General features: G+C 32.8%; 2 protein-coding genes across 2 annotated transcripts in view; both read left to right on the plus strand.

Moving 5' to 3' along the window:
* Positions 1 to 188: 188 nt before the first annotated feature.
* Ppcdc (phosphopantothenoylcysteine decarboxylase) lies at positions 189 to 2,423 on the plus strand. Its single transcript, XM_088226890.1, has 3 exons — positions 189 to 404; positions 1,016 to 1,219; positions 2,129 to 2,423. Exons 1-3 carry the CDS (start codon positions 267 to 269, stop codon positions 2,393 to 2,395), a joined length of 609 nt encoding a protein of 202 aa, XP_088083016.1. The 5' UTR covers positions 189 to 266; the 3' UTR covers positions 2,396 to 2,423.
* Positions 2,424 to 4,394: 1,971 nt separating this feature from the next.
* Positions 4,395 to 17,515, plus strand: part of LOC148281395 (uncharacterized) — a 120,313-nt gene continuing 107,192 nt past the window's right edge. Inside the window, exon 1 of the mRNA XM_088226887.1 lies at positions 4,395 to 4,824. The gene's annotated coding sequence lies outside the window, so the exon portion shown is untranslated. The remainder of the gene's footprint in view (positions 4,825 to 17,515) is intronic.

A 17,515-nucleotide genomic window follows, 5' to 3' on the forward strand; every position in this document is an offset into this window, starting at 1 on the left:
TTTGTATTTTCTTGCAAATCTACAATAAATAAATACTATTCTCCAGAATTATGAAATATTTTGTCAAATTATTGGCAGGTATTCAGTTTTTAGTTTTTATAGGATTTTATTTGGTATTGCTAGTACTATAACGACGATCTCCATTAATATTTTTTGGCAAATGCAACATTTTACTATATTGACAATGACAGTGACAGTTGACAGTGACAGTTCTATTGTCAAATGCATAATTTTTTCGTAAATTTCTTTTGAAAACTTATTACGCCATGAATAAAAATGTTAATCTCAAGAAAACAGTTAACATAATTATTGCGGTTACTGGTAGTGTAGCCACTATAAAACTACCGATTTTAATTCAACAATTATGTGATTCCTACAGATCAAATGACCAACTTCAAATAAATGTTAGCCAGAACTTTAATATAATTCGCATATTATTTTTTAGAAAATCATTAAGACGTGTCAAACATATTTTTTCATGGCTATATTCACCTCACAAAAGTCAACAGGTGGAAGAGTTGAGGAAATGTGAATTTTTAAGCTTAGGCATAATGGTGAACGTTACACAGTGTGTGAAGTAGTCACACAAACCAGCCAATGACAGATTATAAGCCCTGTAAATGTCTAGACATCCATATTCCCTTCTCAAAAATGTTTTCCCTGTATGTTTCAGTGATTAAGTATTTTAGGGCTTTCTATTTGGTTTTTTTCTTCAGGTATCTCATTGTACAATTTTAAATCCCTATTCAATGACTAACCCTTTTACCTAAAGTGTAAGACTGATCACCTTACCCTCACATAACAGATGATTGATATACGCTGCGTTTGTTGTATCAATTCAGTATACTATTCGCCATCAATTGCGAATAGGGATAATGAAGATGTAACAGAAAGAGAAGCCATTGAAATCCAGCGTTGTCTTCAAACGTTTAGACATACTCAATATATTGTATATAATTAAGATGATTTAATAAAATCAGATATCAGTGGAAATACAATTTCAGAGTAATTCTAGGTTAGAGTTGTGACAACAGAGCACGCCAGACACTTTTTCAAAAGGGAAGATTTATTGGGTGATGTAGAAATATTTACTGATCAAGATGAGTGGAATGGTTGGAAGAACAGAGGAGATCCCGTGGTCCATATTGAGTTAGCAAAGTGGGCGGACCTTATGGTTATTGCTCCATTGGATGCAAACACCCTTGCTAAAATTGCTCAGGTGAATGTATTTTTAATTATTTCTTATCTGTCTTCTTTATATGTCCAGGCGGATAAACAACACAGTTTTGTGTGTGAAATAAAACAGAACCCTGGACAAGTGTTTTCAACTCGATAGCTACCCTCGAGTACAAATCCTGAAAAAGGAAATCCAGCGGAGATATGTCACCATCCGCTATGGCACGTTCGTATTCTATATGGATCCTAGATACCCCTCTTAGGCACGGGGGGGATAAAATGACATGAATTGACAGGCGCCGTGGTGCAGTTGGTTAATTGGCTAACTGTGAAACTGGCGCCGCGGGTTCGATTCCCGCCAGATGCAAGAAAAAATCCGTAAAGATTTTTTCTCAATTGTGTAGTGTAGTGTAGTATTGTGTAGTCTTCATTACTTCCTTCCATATCCTCTCTTTCCCATGTGCTGACAAGCCTAAAATAGATCATAAAATAGGGCTGTTTATTCTTTAAAAATTAAAATGGGACAAGGACGACCAAGGAAGACGTGGTATGATCAGATAATTTAAAATCTTAAATCTGGTCCAAAGCAGACAGAACCGAAGGGCATGTATGACAAGATGTATGAATGTGGAAGAAGCTAGGAATATATGCCAGGATAGATGTGTGTTGCGGTCCATTCTCTCTGCCTATGTTTACGGAGAAATTGCGTGATGGTAGTAGTAGTATAAATGTAGATCCATCAAAACTAATATAAATTAATACATAATAATTCAAATGAAAATATAACAAATTTTAATGTCACCACTTTTTTTTGGCCAATTCATTTCTCGATAAAAATAAAAACACTTCCGTAACCCATATGTTTATTGATTATATTTAAACTTCCATATTACCTTAGTAAAAAGGTTCTTTACCATATCTTTAAAAAAAAAATTGTCTTTTTTTCTTTCAGGGAATCTGTGATAATCTACTCACATGCATTGCCCGAGCTTGGATATTCCCTAAACCTTTCTTGTTCTGCCCTGCGATGAATACAAAAATGTGGGAGCATCCGATTACCTCCACTCACGTCAATAGATTGAAAGACTGGGGGCTTATAGAAATCCCGTGTGTTGTAAAAAATCTCATATGTGGAGATGTTGGCAATGGAGCCATGGCAGAAATAAATACAATAGTTGACCAACTGCAAGATGTTATATCTAAATTAATCATCGATTAAAAAAACAATAAATTTTCTTTAAAAACTCTTTATAATTTGTATGCCAAGCAGCCCTATTACGGTGATAAATTACAGCACCAAACACCCGAGTTTGAAAAAAATTACATTTGATCTCACCGGGAATCGAACGAATTTTCCATGCGCGTCTTAGGCACATGGGGGGCTTCCGAGTGTATGTGTTTAATGTTTTCTTCTCTTTTGGACGACACTATTATGTCATCTTTTTTATTTCACGCTTTTAAAGCACCCTCGTAATTTTCATCTATTTTTCCTCCTTTTAATGTTCATATTCTGTTCATGCGGCTTGACTGTGAAATATCCCATCCACTATCAAAACTATTTCTACCGTAACTTTGTACTCTGCAATTTCTAAAACCTTTTATCACATGCACTACCCTATCCCCAGGCTCCACAGATATGGTAATCAGTACGAGGATAAGACTGATATAATTCTTAGACTTTTCTGCATTGTCAAAAATGTTATTTGCATTTCATATTTACATTTATCTACTTATATATATATATTTTATAGTTTTAGTTATGTGTATTCCCATGTTTATGATTGTTATAGTTATGTAATTTTATTATTTTTACCATACACATATTTGTTTTGTTCAATGTCCCTCCCTCTATCAGAGTCAATTTAGGCTGTTTATGTAAAATAAATAAATAAAAATCATCATTAGCTCTAAAGCCAGCTGTCGGTCTTGGTCTCCTCTAACATTTGTCGCCATTTCCTTCTACCCTGGCATGTACTCCTCAACAGCATCCACGTTCCCTCTTTCTTACTGTCCCAAAAACATCACCGCATCACAGTGCTGTGCAGTCATTTACACATTTAAAAATGAGAGATTTTAAATCTGAAAAATGTAATATTATTAGGCAATTGCTTCAATTATTTATTCTATTTTTTTAATCTTATTGCTAAAAATATGAAAAATCATTAACTCATGCCCGCAGTATTGTAATGTAGGGGAGATACTAACCAATGCTAACGGGCGTCTGGGAGATGTACTAGAAACATTGCTGTTCGCTCGTGTGACTCATAAAATTGTCTCTCTTGTTTCTGAATATACCTGCATTATCGAGAGTGCGACGTAAAGAGTGTGTGAGGCAATTATATATTAAGATTGCTCTTTTATTACGTACACAACGTGCGATGCTTTGGTAAACTTTCTATTGTATTAGTGATTTATTTCTGATTTTTGATAAAATGCTTTTTCTGTTCCCAATAAGCATTAATTGTTCAATAAAAAAAATATTTTAACCTATACATAAATGTATAATGGAGGAATACCGAAAATCATAACCTATAATTTATTATATTTGTGGAGATATTAAAGTTATTAGATGCAATGTGTACTAGCTACACATCTCTGGGAAGGGAGAGTTTTTTTACTGACGACTATGATCTATATTTATTAATTTTAGTAAGACAAATTCAAAAGGGATTACATAATATGTAGACTTATAAAAAAATGCAATGTATGATAAAACATTAGACAGTGTTGCATTATCAGACAACGTTTTTTTAAATGCTATTAAAAATTTTCATAGTACAATAAATAACAAAATATTTTATTTGATGCAATAAATGACAAGGTGATAAGAAAATGTTTTTGTATCGGTATCAACAGGTTTTTGATAGCTCAATATGTTTGTTCCCGAATACGGTTTTAGGTATTTTTAAATAGTTTTTTTCAACATTTTTGCCAAAAATACTGTACAAGTAAAAATAAGCTAAAATTCAAATAATTATCCTTCCAAAATCAAAAACACTTCTCCTTGAAGGAAACACTTTTTTTAATCACAATTCAAAATAAATGACAAACATAAAATAACAATTGTTTAATAATTTCCACAAGAAAAGAAAATATTTTTATTTTCATTGTTGTTATTTTTATTTCTTAAAGTGTGAGTAAGTACTTTAAATGTATCATTTCGTTTTAAATGGTCACACTAAGGCGCAGACAGCATCGATCGGCGCTATATTCAGATTAGTAAATTGAAGACTGTCTGTGGGGGTGGGCGGACTTTTGTGGGACGTTTTGCTCCAATATATTATTTATTTGCCCCCGAATTATTTATTAACTTTTGATACTTAGGTAGTTAAAGTTAAGTTATTACTATAAACATGTGTTTTTCTCCCTCTGAGATCTTTGAAACGGTTTTCAAATGTCCCGGGATACGGATTGTTTACTTTTAAAAAGGACACGACTTTATTATGCTTTGTTTATATTATAATAAACAATTGGACTGGTTTTAAAAGGTTGAACATTTTAAGTGTTATAAATTATGGACGTGGATTGAATATTTGAGGTGCTAGTGTTTAATTTGGATACATTTAGTTGATTCTGTTAATCCAGACGTCAATAAATCTTTCGCTTTGTGTAAGCTGTCATATCGGACTCAGTGTTCACAAATATCAGGTATGTATTTATAAAATTCTCATCAATTAATACATTTGGGCAATTATGCTTGGAATTTAATGCTAATATTAGTTATGACAACAATAAAATTGGTGTTAAAATAGGCTCTCTGCTCCGCGTAATTTGCATACAATTCAAAGTATATACTTACCTACCTACTTGCATTTTGGGATGGTCTTTTAGTTAGGTCGTTAGGTGTGATTTGTTTCGGTGTGAATGAGAACAACTAGCTATTCTAACTAGGAATGTACCTAGAATTATTTTATTAAAGCTAATTATTACTTGAGTGATTTTATATTTCCATTATTGCGCTTTATGTGTTTGCTACATGGTTCAATTAAGTATCAGGGCATGTAGGCATTATTACTATGTACTCATCATTATTTTGACTCCTGTGCATTACACATTTATTGTTATCAATATTAAATTACGATATTTACTATTTATAATATATAGTCATTTTGTGCGCATGATAATGTAATATTATGGCCACTTTATTTCAGGGCCCCGACTACAATAGGAAGTTAAAACTTATCCTCAATTTTATCTACAAAGTAAAATAAAGTTTTCTGTATGAAAAGCAGAATATGCAAACATTTTTGTCTTTTAAAGATGTTACCGACGAAGATACTTCAAATTTTCGTACATAAATTTTAATTTTACTTTATAGACAGTCGAAGATAACTCTGTTATCTTCCCATTGTAATCGGAGCCCAGGGCTGCGATTACAAAAGCTATCTTCATCGGTACATATCGAGACGGTATAAAGTAAAATCGATATCCATGCAAGTATCTTCGTCGGTAACATGTAATTGCACATGTTTACAAAAAAAAGTGTACGCATATTCCGAATTCGTGGATTATTAAAAATTAAATGAAACAGTACTTGAGGGTACTACTTGCAAACCCGGCAAAATCCAAAATGTAAAAGAAGTGAGATTTTAATTTAAACTTATTCAGAATACAATTTTTTACTATAATTTTAACACTTTCAGTCTAAAATACGACGTAATTTGTAAGACTTGACTTTTAAATTATCGGCTTTGTCGCTAACATGGCCAACCTCTACTTGAGTATTGCAAAGTTAGTAATGTATAAAATTGAATTTATTATTTCACTACTATTTCTTGACATAATGATGCTTATGTCATCACTGCTTACGTATAAAATATTATATATATATAACATGTATACAATAAGTTTTGTAAAAGGCAATTTTGCCGTATATGTTAATAAAATAAAATTAAGTGTCACTCGTCTTTTATTTATATATTCTGTTTTTCATACAGAAAACTTAATTTTACTTTATAGACAAAATTGAAGATAACTGTAAACGTCTTATTGTAATACGGGTCCTGGGCCCCGATTACAATGGAAAGATAACAGAGTTATCTTCGTCTGTCCGTAAAGAAAAACCAATATTTGTGTACGAAAATGAGTATATTTGCATGAACATTTAAAGTATCTTCGTCGTCGGTAACCTATAATTAAACATGTTTAGAAGAAAAAAATGTATGCATATTCTGCTTTTCATACAGAAAACTTAATTTAATTTTGTAGATAAAATTGAAGATAAAATTAAATTAACCACTGTAATTGGGGTCCAGGGTACGTATTCTGACGGGAAGTTAAAATCTATCTTCAATTTTATTTACAAAGTAAAATTATTTTTTCAGTATGAAAAATAGGATATGTTTAATTTTTTTTTAAACATGTTCAATCACCGATTACCGACGAAGATACTTTGAATTTTCATACAAATACACACACTTTTGTACATACATATCGATATTAGTTTTACCGTCTCAGTATATACCGATGAAGATAGCCGTTTATAATCGCGGCACTGAAACGGAGTGATCCACCAAATGATCAAATTCATATTATAGTCAAAATTGTTTCTGCGAGCGATTTTAATTTCAATATTCATGTGAAATTGTTTTTGAAACATGTTCAATTAGTACATTTTGCCGACGGAGATACTTCAAAGTTTAATACAAATATGTAAACACATTTTCGTACAGAAAATTCGATTTTACTTTATGGGCAATTCGATTTTACTTTATGGGCAATTCGATTTTACTTTATGGGCAATTGAAGATGACTCTGTTTAATCGGAGCCGAGGCTCCACGTTTTCTTTTACTATGTCATTCTATGCAGAGATAATGTAGAACTAGTACATTCTATGACTCTTTTACCAAAGTCAAATTAGAATAGTATTTATTTATTTAAACGCCTTGTAGGCTTTTACATGTTTTACATATATTTATATATAAAGAACAGACACATTTTACACAAAAGTAGCAAAAAAATAGAAAATGAAGTAATAAAAAAAAGAAAATAAAAATATATAAAACTAATATTACATATAGTACATACATACATATATTCCAGTAGAGAGAACAGAAGTTCTTTTTTCCCATCGGTTATATTAAAAGAATCTTAAAATTAGAAGAATGTAGAAAGATAATAATTAAGAATACAGATATAAGTTAATAAAAGGTAAAAAATATAAAACAACATAGTATTATTTAAGAATTTAAATTTGCAGATAATAAATTGATACACTGCCTTTTAAAATTCAAAAGCGTTGTATTAAATATATCTATATCATTTGCGTATTCCTTTGCACACATGAATTCTCCTCATAGGCGAGTGTGAACTGTAGTTAGTTGTAGATACATTTATATAGAAGAGTTTATTAAATTTATTGAATTTAATATTTTAAATAAAAAAAACAAATCATTTAATTTTCTTCTAGTTTCTAATGTGTGTAAATTTAAATATTTATTTAAGTATGTATAATTAATATGTTCAACCTAATTTAAAATTAACGAAACGTAAAAAATTATGTTGAATTCTTTCGATATTATTTTTATATGCACTTTATAATATGGTGACCATATATCCGAGTTGTATTCAAGTTGGCTACGTACTAAAGCAACATATAAAATTTTCATTACATAGACTGAGTCAAAGTCTCTAATCGTTCGCAGCAGAAATCCGAGAGTTTTCATGCTTTTATTAGTTATGCTCTGTATATGTTTAATGAAGTTTAATTTAATTGTCAGTAATCTAATTGTCAGTTGCCTTCTGTACGCCGATGACGCAGTCCTCCTAGCTGACAGCGAAGAGGAACTGCAATCCTTGGTTACAAAGGTTTACGAAGTGTGCAAGGAGAGTGATTTGCTAATGAATGTGCAAAAGTCGAACGTCATGGTCTTTGAAAGAAATGTAACTATGACTGAATGTAAGATTGTAGTAAATGGAGATAGTTTGAAACAGGTCGAAGAATTTGTATATCTGGGTAGTATGTTTACTAGAGATGGAAATATGGACAAGGATATTGAAAGGAGGGTTAGTGCCGGTAACAGAGTTAATGGTGCCTTAAAATCTGTCGTAGCAAATAGTGTCTATCGCAAGATGCTAAATTAGCAGTTCATAATGGAGTTCTGGTACCAACCCTAATGTATGGAAGCGAAGCATGGAGTTGGAAAAAAGGGACGAAAGAAGACTGAATGCTGTTGAAATGCGATCCCTCAGGCGAATGTGCGGAAAAACAATGTGTGATAGGTGCCCTAATGTCGAAATTAGAGCAGAATGCAAGGCTGAGTTAAGCATTATCGACAAAATTAAGAAAGGTCTTTTGCGATGGTTCGGTCATGTGGAGCGAATGAATGATGAAAGAACGGCTAAAAAGATTTATGATGCGAATGTGTCCGGTTGTAGAAGTCGAGGAAGGCCGAGAAAGACATGGCATGACCAAGTACAACAAATTCTTGAAAGTGGTCATGTGAAAAGTCGGAATAATCGACGTGCGTGCATGAGAAGATGTATGAACGTGAAGGAAGCAAAGGAAGTGTGCCAGGACAGAGTGGTGTGGCGTTCTATCCTCTCTGCCTACCCCTCCGGGGAAATGGCGTGATGGTTAGTTAGTTAGTTAGTTAAGTTTAATTTTTCATCAAATATAATACCAAGATCAGTCAATTCGGTCACTCGCTCTAAATTTATAGAATTTATAGAGTAGTTGAAAGCAATTGGGTTCTTATTTCGGCAAAAAGTCAAAACTTTGCATTTGTCAACATTAAGGAATAAATTGTTCTTTTCACACCATACATTCAAACACTTTAAGTTAGATTGCAGATTGTCACAATGATCTATGTTTGTTACCTCTCTATAAATTTTAATATCATCAGCAAACAGCAAAACTTCAGCATCTCGGGAACATGATGTTATTATGTTACGTATTGAATTAATTGCAGTAGAGTATCGCGCACCCGTGACAGATATTGTGTCTCGTCTCTCGTCTTGTCTTCCGGGACCATAATAGATCAGTCAGGGAACAGGGAACAAGTCGCACCTCGCGGTCTGCAGTTGTGGTGTGCACCAATCGAATTTATAACCGGTTGGTAATTCATAAACATATATTATTTTTTTATTTATTTTGACGGCTTACGCCTTTGAAAAAGTATAAAATAGTATTGAAATACAATTACAATGAAACAAAACACCTGAACACAGTATAAAAAATATAGATACATGAAATAAAATCCGCAGAAAATAAGGAAATAATAAAGAAAAATTAAATAAGAAATTACAACATAGGTATGCAGAAAATTGACAATAAATAAGCGTATTTTTGATGCAATATTTATTAATGAAACCAACTGGTCCAAGAAGTTTAAAAATTGAAAATTTATTTTCAGGCGTTTCCTAGTATGTGAAATAATTCAGTCAGATGAATCTCTTCTCAACAATAAAGGTTTCGGCTCTTTAACTTCACTAAAATCAACAAATGGAAGAATTGAAGATCAGGACATTGAAATTACCTAGCCACAGCTTGCTCACCACATACCGCACACCGCATCTGAGGACATAAGTCTCCTTGGCGGTGCCCACACACACGAACAATTTGCTCGTTGTCAAACGAGAAAAGCTGCCCGAAGGAGCTCTCTGAAATCTGGTAGCCTTAGCATCTTTGTGCTGAAAGAAAGTAATCCAGAAGTACATAATATGTACTTCATTGGATTGAGAAGAGAGGGAAGTGAATTCTTCACTGACTGGGATTGAATTGATTGGACGTGATCAATTCGCTGAAATGATTACAAAACTTTTTAAAAGCCTCAAAAATTTTTTTGGAAGCCACCAAATCTGTATATCCGACAGGACCTATAACAGGGCCACGGATAGTAGCGAGAAGCTCCATTCGGTAATCATAGAGAAGGGGAAAGGGACAAGACCACAGGATGTGTTCAGAAGATTGGTTAGGATATACGCAGCAGCACGAAGGGGAGTCAACTTCGCCACAATTACTTAGAAATTTTAATTAAATTACAGGAAAACCTTGTACAAGCATTCTGCTGAGATCTCTTTTTGTAGTCGCGTGACCAGAAATGTGTCAGTGATTTATAAAACATTGTCGACTGTCCAGTACCTTCATGAATTGGAACAGTTTCTCAGATGGGAATGTTGGTGGACATCGAAGCATCACTCTAAGTATCAATTTTCGTACATTTATCAGGAAGTTTATGATTTATTAGGATGGACGCTGTACAACCTCCCCAGCCCACTATTCCGTGGGCAGCTACTGACTCGAAAAGAGCAAAAAACACGCTTCTTAGAGTGCCAATGTCCAAGATGTTCCTAAGCGAGTAGAATACATGGCACAGCTATTATTCGTTTATGTATGTAGTATATACGAGTATATAAAATAAAAAATCATTTGGTTTTTAAAATGATATATTCGATTATCTCACCGGTGAATCACTAATCACAGTTGAGATGCTTGCCACAAGTTACTGGCTTTATATCTACTGCAAACCTGCGACCTGCTACTCTCATACTTTGCTACTGAAGTATTTCTGTCCGGCCGTCTGCGTTGGCAAGCGAACGATTACTATGCATCTAATGAGTAGCTTATCGGCAAAGGCAAATAATATCTTACAATTCCATGATATATTATGTGTAGATATTAGTAGATAGTACATGATATAGATTGTTAAATCCAAAAACAAAAATAATTTTGGAAAAAAAAATTCAAAGTCAACTTGAATATAATTATTTATTTATTTAACTTTTTGTACATAATGTTATTTGTACATTGGCGGGCTTATTGCCAAAGGCAATTTCTTCCAACCAACCAATAAAAAAAAGTTTTATTTTTATAATTCAAGTTACAAAACATATTCAATAGAGAAAAAAAGATTAAAAAGTTAAAAATATATAAAAATAGAAATAAACGTATCTGTTTATAAATTACCTTAAATCAAAACTATTACTCAATGGGAAAAAGGAAAAAAGAGGAAAGAGGAAAAAGGAAAGGAGGAGAGATTAATGAAGAGAAAGGAGATGTTTCTTCAGACGTGATTTAATACCATAAGCATGAAAATCAGTCTCCTATTTAGAAATTTAGGCAAAGTCACAAAATAAGGAAGTTAAGCCCTACGGGATATTGGATATAAAAAATGTTATATGCGCGGTAAAAAATAGAGCGATAAATTGTGCGGCAAAATTTTTTGAAAATGAATGAAAAAAACAATAAAAATGATTTTAATAAAAACGAACTATTTTGCATGACATCACTAGTTCTTCTGAATCAACCAATGATAAGAGGGTTGTAATATTATGACTTTGATACTATTCGCACGTAAACATTATTCTCTACCTTCCGTTACAATACAAGAGTTATTAGATACTCCACCCTGATGCTGCAAAAAAATAAATACAACCTTCGGTCAAAGAGGGTTGACCTACTACTCGGTTAAAGTGTACAATCTACTTCCATTATCCATAAGGACAATAAGTAAGTTATCACAATATAAAATTGCTATTAAGAAATGGATAGTGGAGGTGGGTTGCGCACGGATCGATTAGTGGATCAAGCCAAATAGGTAAAATGTATGCACTGTTTATGAATTTTTTTTAATTGGTCCACATAAATTGGTTATGTTTTTTATGAATATTTTTGTTTTTTATTGTTTATTATGTTGATTATAATTAAGTTAATTAGGTTTTTTTTAATTGTTATTATTATGTTAACTTTGTTAAATAGCTAATCTTACGCATGTTTCACATTTTGTAAAATGTTTCCCTCGGCACGGGACACTCCTGTGAGGGAACATTATTCTGTATAAAAAAAAGAATACAAACAATGTAAAAGTATAAATAAATAAAATTAATAAATATATTTCCGGTTTACGGTAAATTGACTGACGGATCAGCAGAACTCACCGAGAAGAATGGGAAGACAACTTGAGACGTCACACGCGAAGTAATTTCAAAAATAGAAATCTTTTTTTTAATCATAGCTCTGATAACACGATACATAAAAAATTATAATTTTTTTTTTAGCTTAGTTTAATAGTCTATTAACAAATAAAAAGTTGAAAAAACCACTGAACTTCCTAATTAAACATGTTTCTTTTTTGGGTAATCTCGTGTAAGTTGTCGTTCCGACGTTTCGGCTATCATTGCAGGTGTCATCTTCAGGGTAAACTGAGTTTTGTAGAAAAAAAATGTGGTTATGTACTAGTAATTTGCACCGTGTCACAGTCGGTAGCAGGCGTATTCTGTGTAATTTTTGTAGAGTGTAGTGCCGGGAACCATGTTATAAAAAAGTGTTTTGTTGTCACGTTATGTTTTCAATGAAATTAAGGTAAATAATAAATAGTAAATAATTTATTTTTTTTGAAAGCGCCATTCGATTTTTATTGAAGAAAACCTATACACCCATCTTTCTTTTTTTACGGGGCCTGCGTGAAAGATATTTCCGCATAAAAATATGTTTTGGTTTTTTTTTACAATTTTAAATCAATAAGGGTGTATGAAATACCATCATATTTTCATTTCCGCAACTAATAGTGCATAGGGCACTGCATTGGTACACCAATCGCAGCGTATCTTGATCATTTTTGTTACAATAAGGTAAGATGATCAGTCTTAAGCTTCAGGTACAAGCCCAGGGACTATGAAATATTCTAGTGTGAAAACACCTTTTTAAATAAATATTTCATACCAACCATGTCGGGAATCGAACCCGAGACCTCTTGCATGCTAGGTAAACGCGCTGACTATAACAATCTATTAAACTCATATAATTATTATTCTGCTAATCAACGCAGGCCCTGTTGTCTACAAAAATGGTGGCACGTGATCAAAAGGTACATTTTGATTTCTACCAGTTTTTTTTTCCTTTGCTTATGCCACGGTTTATTACTTCTTCATGATTTGACGATAGTAAGATCAGAGATAGTTATGTAAAACTACGAAGTCAAAAACAAATTGTAATTTTAAATTCCCGCGAAAACGGTTCATTGTATCACAATAAAAATCCATGATTTAAAATGTAATGTTGATATTTGTAACAAGTGCTACAAAATAAGTTCAGGGGAAAGCTATAAATATTTGGGTATATACATAGATTATAGGCTAAAAGGGGAAACACGTATAGCTAAACTAACAGATAAACTCAGATATTTATCTTATGTTTTCCAAAGACTGAAAAATACCCTAACCAAAGAAAAATCTAAAATTGTATATTACGCTTTAATTTAGTTTTCGATAACATATGGTATAATAGCGTGGGGAGGAGTCTTGGACGCGCATAGTCGCTCAATAGAAATTACACAGAAAAATATAATTAAAATAATTTACAAAAAACATGTTTCCTAGTAATAAATTATGCGTAGAGAGTGGACTCCTTAGTTTTAGAAAATTATATATATTTCAGTGCATAAAATATGTTTACTTGAATAGAGAATTCTTTAGTAATAATTTAAATCGTATTAGTGATAGATCCGATAGTGTACTGTCAGTTCCAGGATGCAGAACTAAGTTCACACAGAGGCACTCCTCACATGTTGGTCCAAGATCCTTCAATTTTCTAACCAAGGAACTACAAAACATCAAATCACTGGTACATTTTAAAGTAGGTTTGGGGTCTTGGATCAGCATGGAAGGAACAGATAGACACATTCTTAAAAAAATAATTAAAATTAAAAATAAATGCATTCTGCAAATAAATCACATTTTCGTAATATCAGCATATGTTAATTTAGTTTTTCTTTTCTTTTTTTTCATGTTCATCTCATACCACATATATACGTTATTAACTTTTTTATAATTAAAAAAGGAATGGCCCACCCTCAGACGCTGTAGTCTTTGTGTTATAGCTTAATTTTAAGATGTATTTTTCTAAAGTGTATTTTTGTAACTATATCTCTTTGTAAATAATGTGTATGAAAAAAAAATGTATTGGCCACGCCCCTAAAACGTCACAAATCAGTTAAATTTTCAAATTTGTTTGTGACCGTTTAAATTTAAATAGAACATCGTCACGAATATTTACGTCACAATTGCCTAGGTCAAACATGTCGCGTTTTTGTAGTCATATTTTTTAATTTATTTTATTTTAAACATTATGTATAAAAACACTTCTCCACAACATCCATGTTGATTTTGAAAATACAATGAATTTTACTAAATCCATTTTCACGTTTTTGTCGGTATTCGTAGTATGTGATATTTCCCTGTTATTGTAAAATAATCATGAATTCTCAATGCTAATACTAATAATGCAACCAATAGTTTAGATTCTAAATTTGGAGCGAACATCCAAAAGCATCTCCTCCGTCCGATCAACTTATCTGTGTTTACCGTTTACAAAGAAGGACAGATTGAATGCGCATTTGCGAAATGTTTGTTATTTTGAAATGAGTGGAGACTCTGGAGACACGTAGGTACAGTCAAACAAACTTACATGTAGAATGGGCAATTATCGTGGATTTTTTTAATGAGCTAATAAATTAATCTAAAAGTTCACAAGCCGATCGGTACTATTCTTATTAAAATCTGTTCAGAAATAAGGGAGATATAAACAATTAAATACTAGTAATTTGAATGGTGCCAAAAACAAACAATTCGTGACGTCATCAAGTATGACGTCTTCGGATGTTTTATGACGTCATCAGATTGTTTTCATCAATGTCTATGGATTTTATAGAGTAATGTAGATAGCTTCCTTTTTCTATGTGTCGTTTGTTTACATTTTCGGCGTCCTTTCACTTATCAAACGCTACAAGTTGTGATTTATAATTTTTATGATAAATTGATCCTTTAATTTATTATTATCATAATAAATTAATATTTAGAAGAAGTTCAAAACCATAAAATATTTTTTAAAATTCGAGATGTAAGATGTAATCCGTTTTCACTTTCATCTGTTGTGCCTGACACTGGAGTGTGGAGTGGATAAGGCGGGGGCTTAAGATAATATGCTTAGACAACTCTCCTTATATTTCTATCTGTGGCCTGTGGCATTACCAACATTAAAAAATGAATGCATTTCTCGTGAACTTCAGTGACAAAATTTAATACCAACTTGAGAAACGATCGTTTTCGAAAGACCTTATTTTCGAAACGAAAATAACTAAAGAAAATATTCATTTTAATGGCTTATATAAACACTAGGAGAATCTTCAAAAAATCTTTTATTTGTAGAGTAGGTTAAATCCGATATTCCTCCCGAGTGATAATACCCTATTAGGGAGGGCGCCGCAGTTGATAATAATAGTGTTTAAATAAACAAATTTAATTACAAATTACAACAGGGATGGAGAATACCTTAAATAAGGGAATATGGAAGTCTAGGCATTTACAGGGCTTATGTCATGTCATTGGCTTTTTTAAGTGGCCACTTTACACACCGTGTAACATTCACCATTTTGTATATGTTTTAACATCCATATTTCTTCAATTCTTCCATTTGTTGGTAAATGTTACACGGTGTTTAAAGTGACCACTTAAACCAACCAATGACATATTCCATACTCCCTTATTTAAGGTATTCTCCATCCCTTTTGTAATTTGTTAATCTTAATGACTCCCGAGGGGGTGAAATCCAGTCTTTGTCTACGAACATTTGGACAAACTCAAATATTCTAATGAAACCAACTGGTCCAAGAAGAAGTTTGGAAATTGGAAAATTGTTTTCAGGCGTTGCCTAGTATGTGAAATAATTCAGTCAGATGAATCTCTTCACAACAATAAAGGTTTCAGCTCTTTAACTTCACTAAAATCAACTCTGGTTTGGTGAAGGCCTCACATCTGTTCATGCACGCACGCCGATTATTTCTACTTCTGATATGTCCATCTTCGAGTATTTGATGGACTTAATTGTCCCGTGTCTTTCTCGGTCTTCCTCGTTTTCTGCATCCATCAACATTCGCATCGTAGATCCTTTTAGCCATTCTTTCGCTCTACATGTCCAAACCAACGCAGAGCTCCTTTCTCGATTCTGTCGATAATGCATGTCTCAGCCTTACATAGATCTCGACATTTGTGCACCTATTACACATCGTTTTACCACACATTCGCCCGACAGGTCGCATTTCGACAGCTTTCAACCTACCTTCATCATTATTTTTCCAGTTCTACAAGCTGTTCTTTAAACCCTATCACATCCGAAACCACGATGATCAGTATGAGCAAGAAGACATATTGGCACATTAACATATTTTTTTAAAGCGACTAAAATCTTAAAAAACAAATGGCTGCTTACTTCTGCAGGGGAGAAATGAGGAGGGGGAGTCTGAACCGCACGGCCGCGCCCCCCTCGCTTCTCCCCTGCAGAAGTAAGCAACCCGTTGTTTTTTTTCTATATTTTATTTTTTAAGATTTTACTCGTTCTAAAAAAATATTTTAATGTGCCAATATGTCTTCTTTTTCATACTGATCATCGTGGTTTCGGATGTGACAGGGTTTAAAGAACACCTGTATACTTCGTTCCCTTACATTAGGGTTGGCACTACATGTATCGAATAGAGAAAACACATATCAACACTCGCAACTGAACAAAATCTGACAGCGAAACGATGTTTTCAAAATAGCGTCGTTAGTTCATTTTTTGGCCGTTCTAAAGATAAGTTTGTGGCACTGTAGGTATTGTATTTATTATAAATAGTGTTGTGTGTATAATGTGGGTGTGTACCGCAGTTGGTGATTGAAGCGTTATTTATCGCTTGGCCCGTCAATGCGCTCGCTCATCGCCAGCGCCCGCCTAGGGAAATTGGCTCAACTAATAAGATCGGTGAACGACACGCAGGAACAACGATCAAACCACGTTTAAGGGTCAGATATAAGAAGATCGGTGAACGACGCGCAGGAACAACGATCAAGCCACGTTTAAGGGTCAGATATAAGAAACTTTACTTCGCGTCATTTCAACAGACGCAATATTACTGATGATTGAACTGTAACCGTAAGGCTGTAGTCTGGTAAAACAAACGCAAAATTAGGAAATCATACGATTTTGCCATTTTAAAACTAATGTTATTTTTCAATCGCGCAATAATAATTTTAAAAAAACAAATATACTTAAAAGTTTTATGTAGCTAAAATATAATTACTTTTATACCGGCAGATTACGCCATTTTCAATTTAAAATAAACTCAGGTATCTGGGATCTCAATAAAGACTTGAAGTATTGAACTAAAATTTGTTGTAATAATTTGAAGATAATAAATTGAATGTAAAAGTGGCCGCGGCCAAATTTTATTTTTTTGTTTTTGAAAAGAAATACAAGCATTTTAAATCACATACATTTTTGTGACATTTTCCTTTATTTCTACTTAAAATTATGCCTTCGGTAATACTAAAATATATTTGAAATACTTTAGTTGAAAGATTTTTTGA

Source organism: Micrasema longulum, unplaced genomic scaffold, assembly GCF_059751315.1.
Source record: "Micrasema longulum isolate JH-2025_06_02 unplaced genomic scaffold, ASM5975131v1 h1tg000469l, whole genome shotgun sequence".
NCBI lineage: Eukaryota > Metazoa > Arthropoda > Insecta > Trichoptera > Brachycentridae > Micrasema > Micrasema longulum.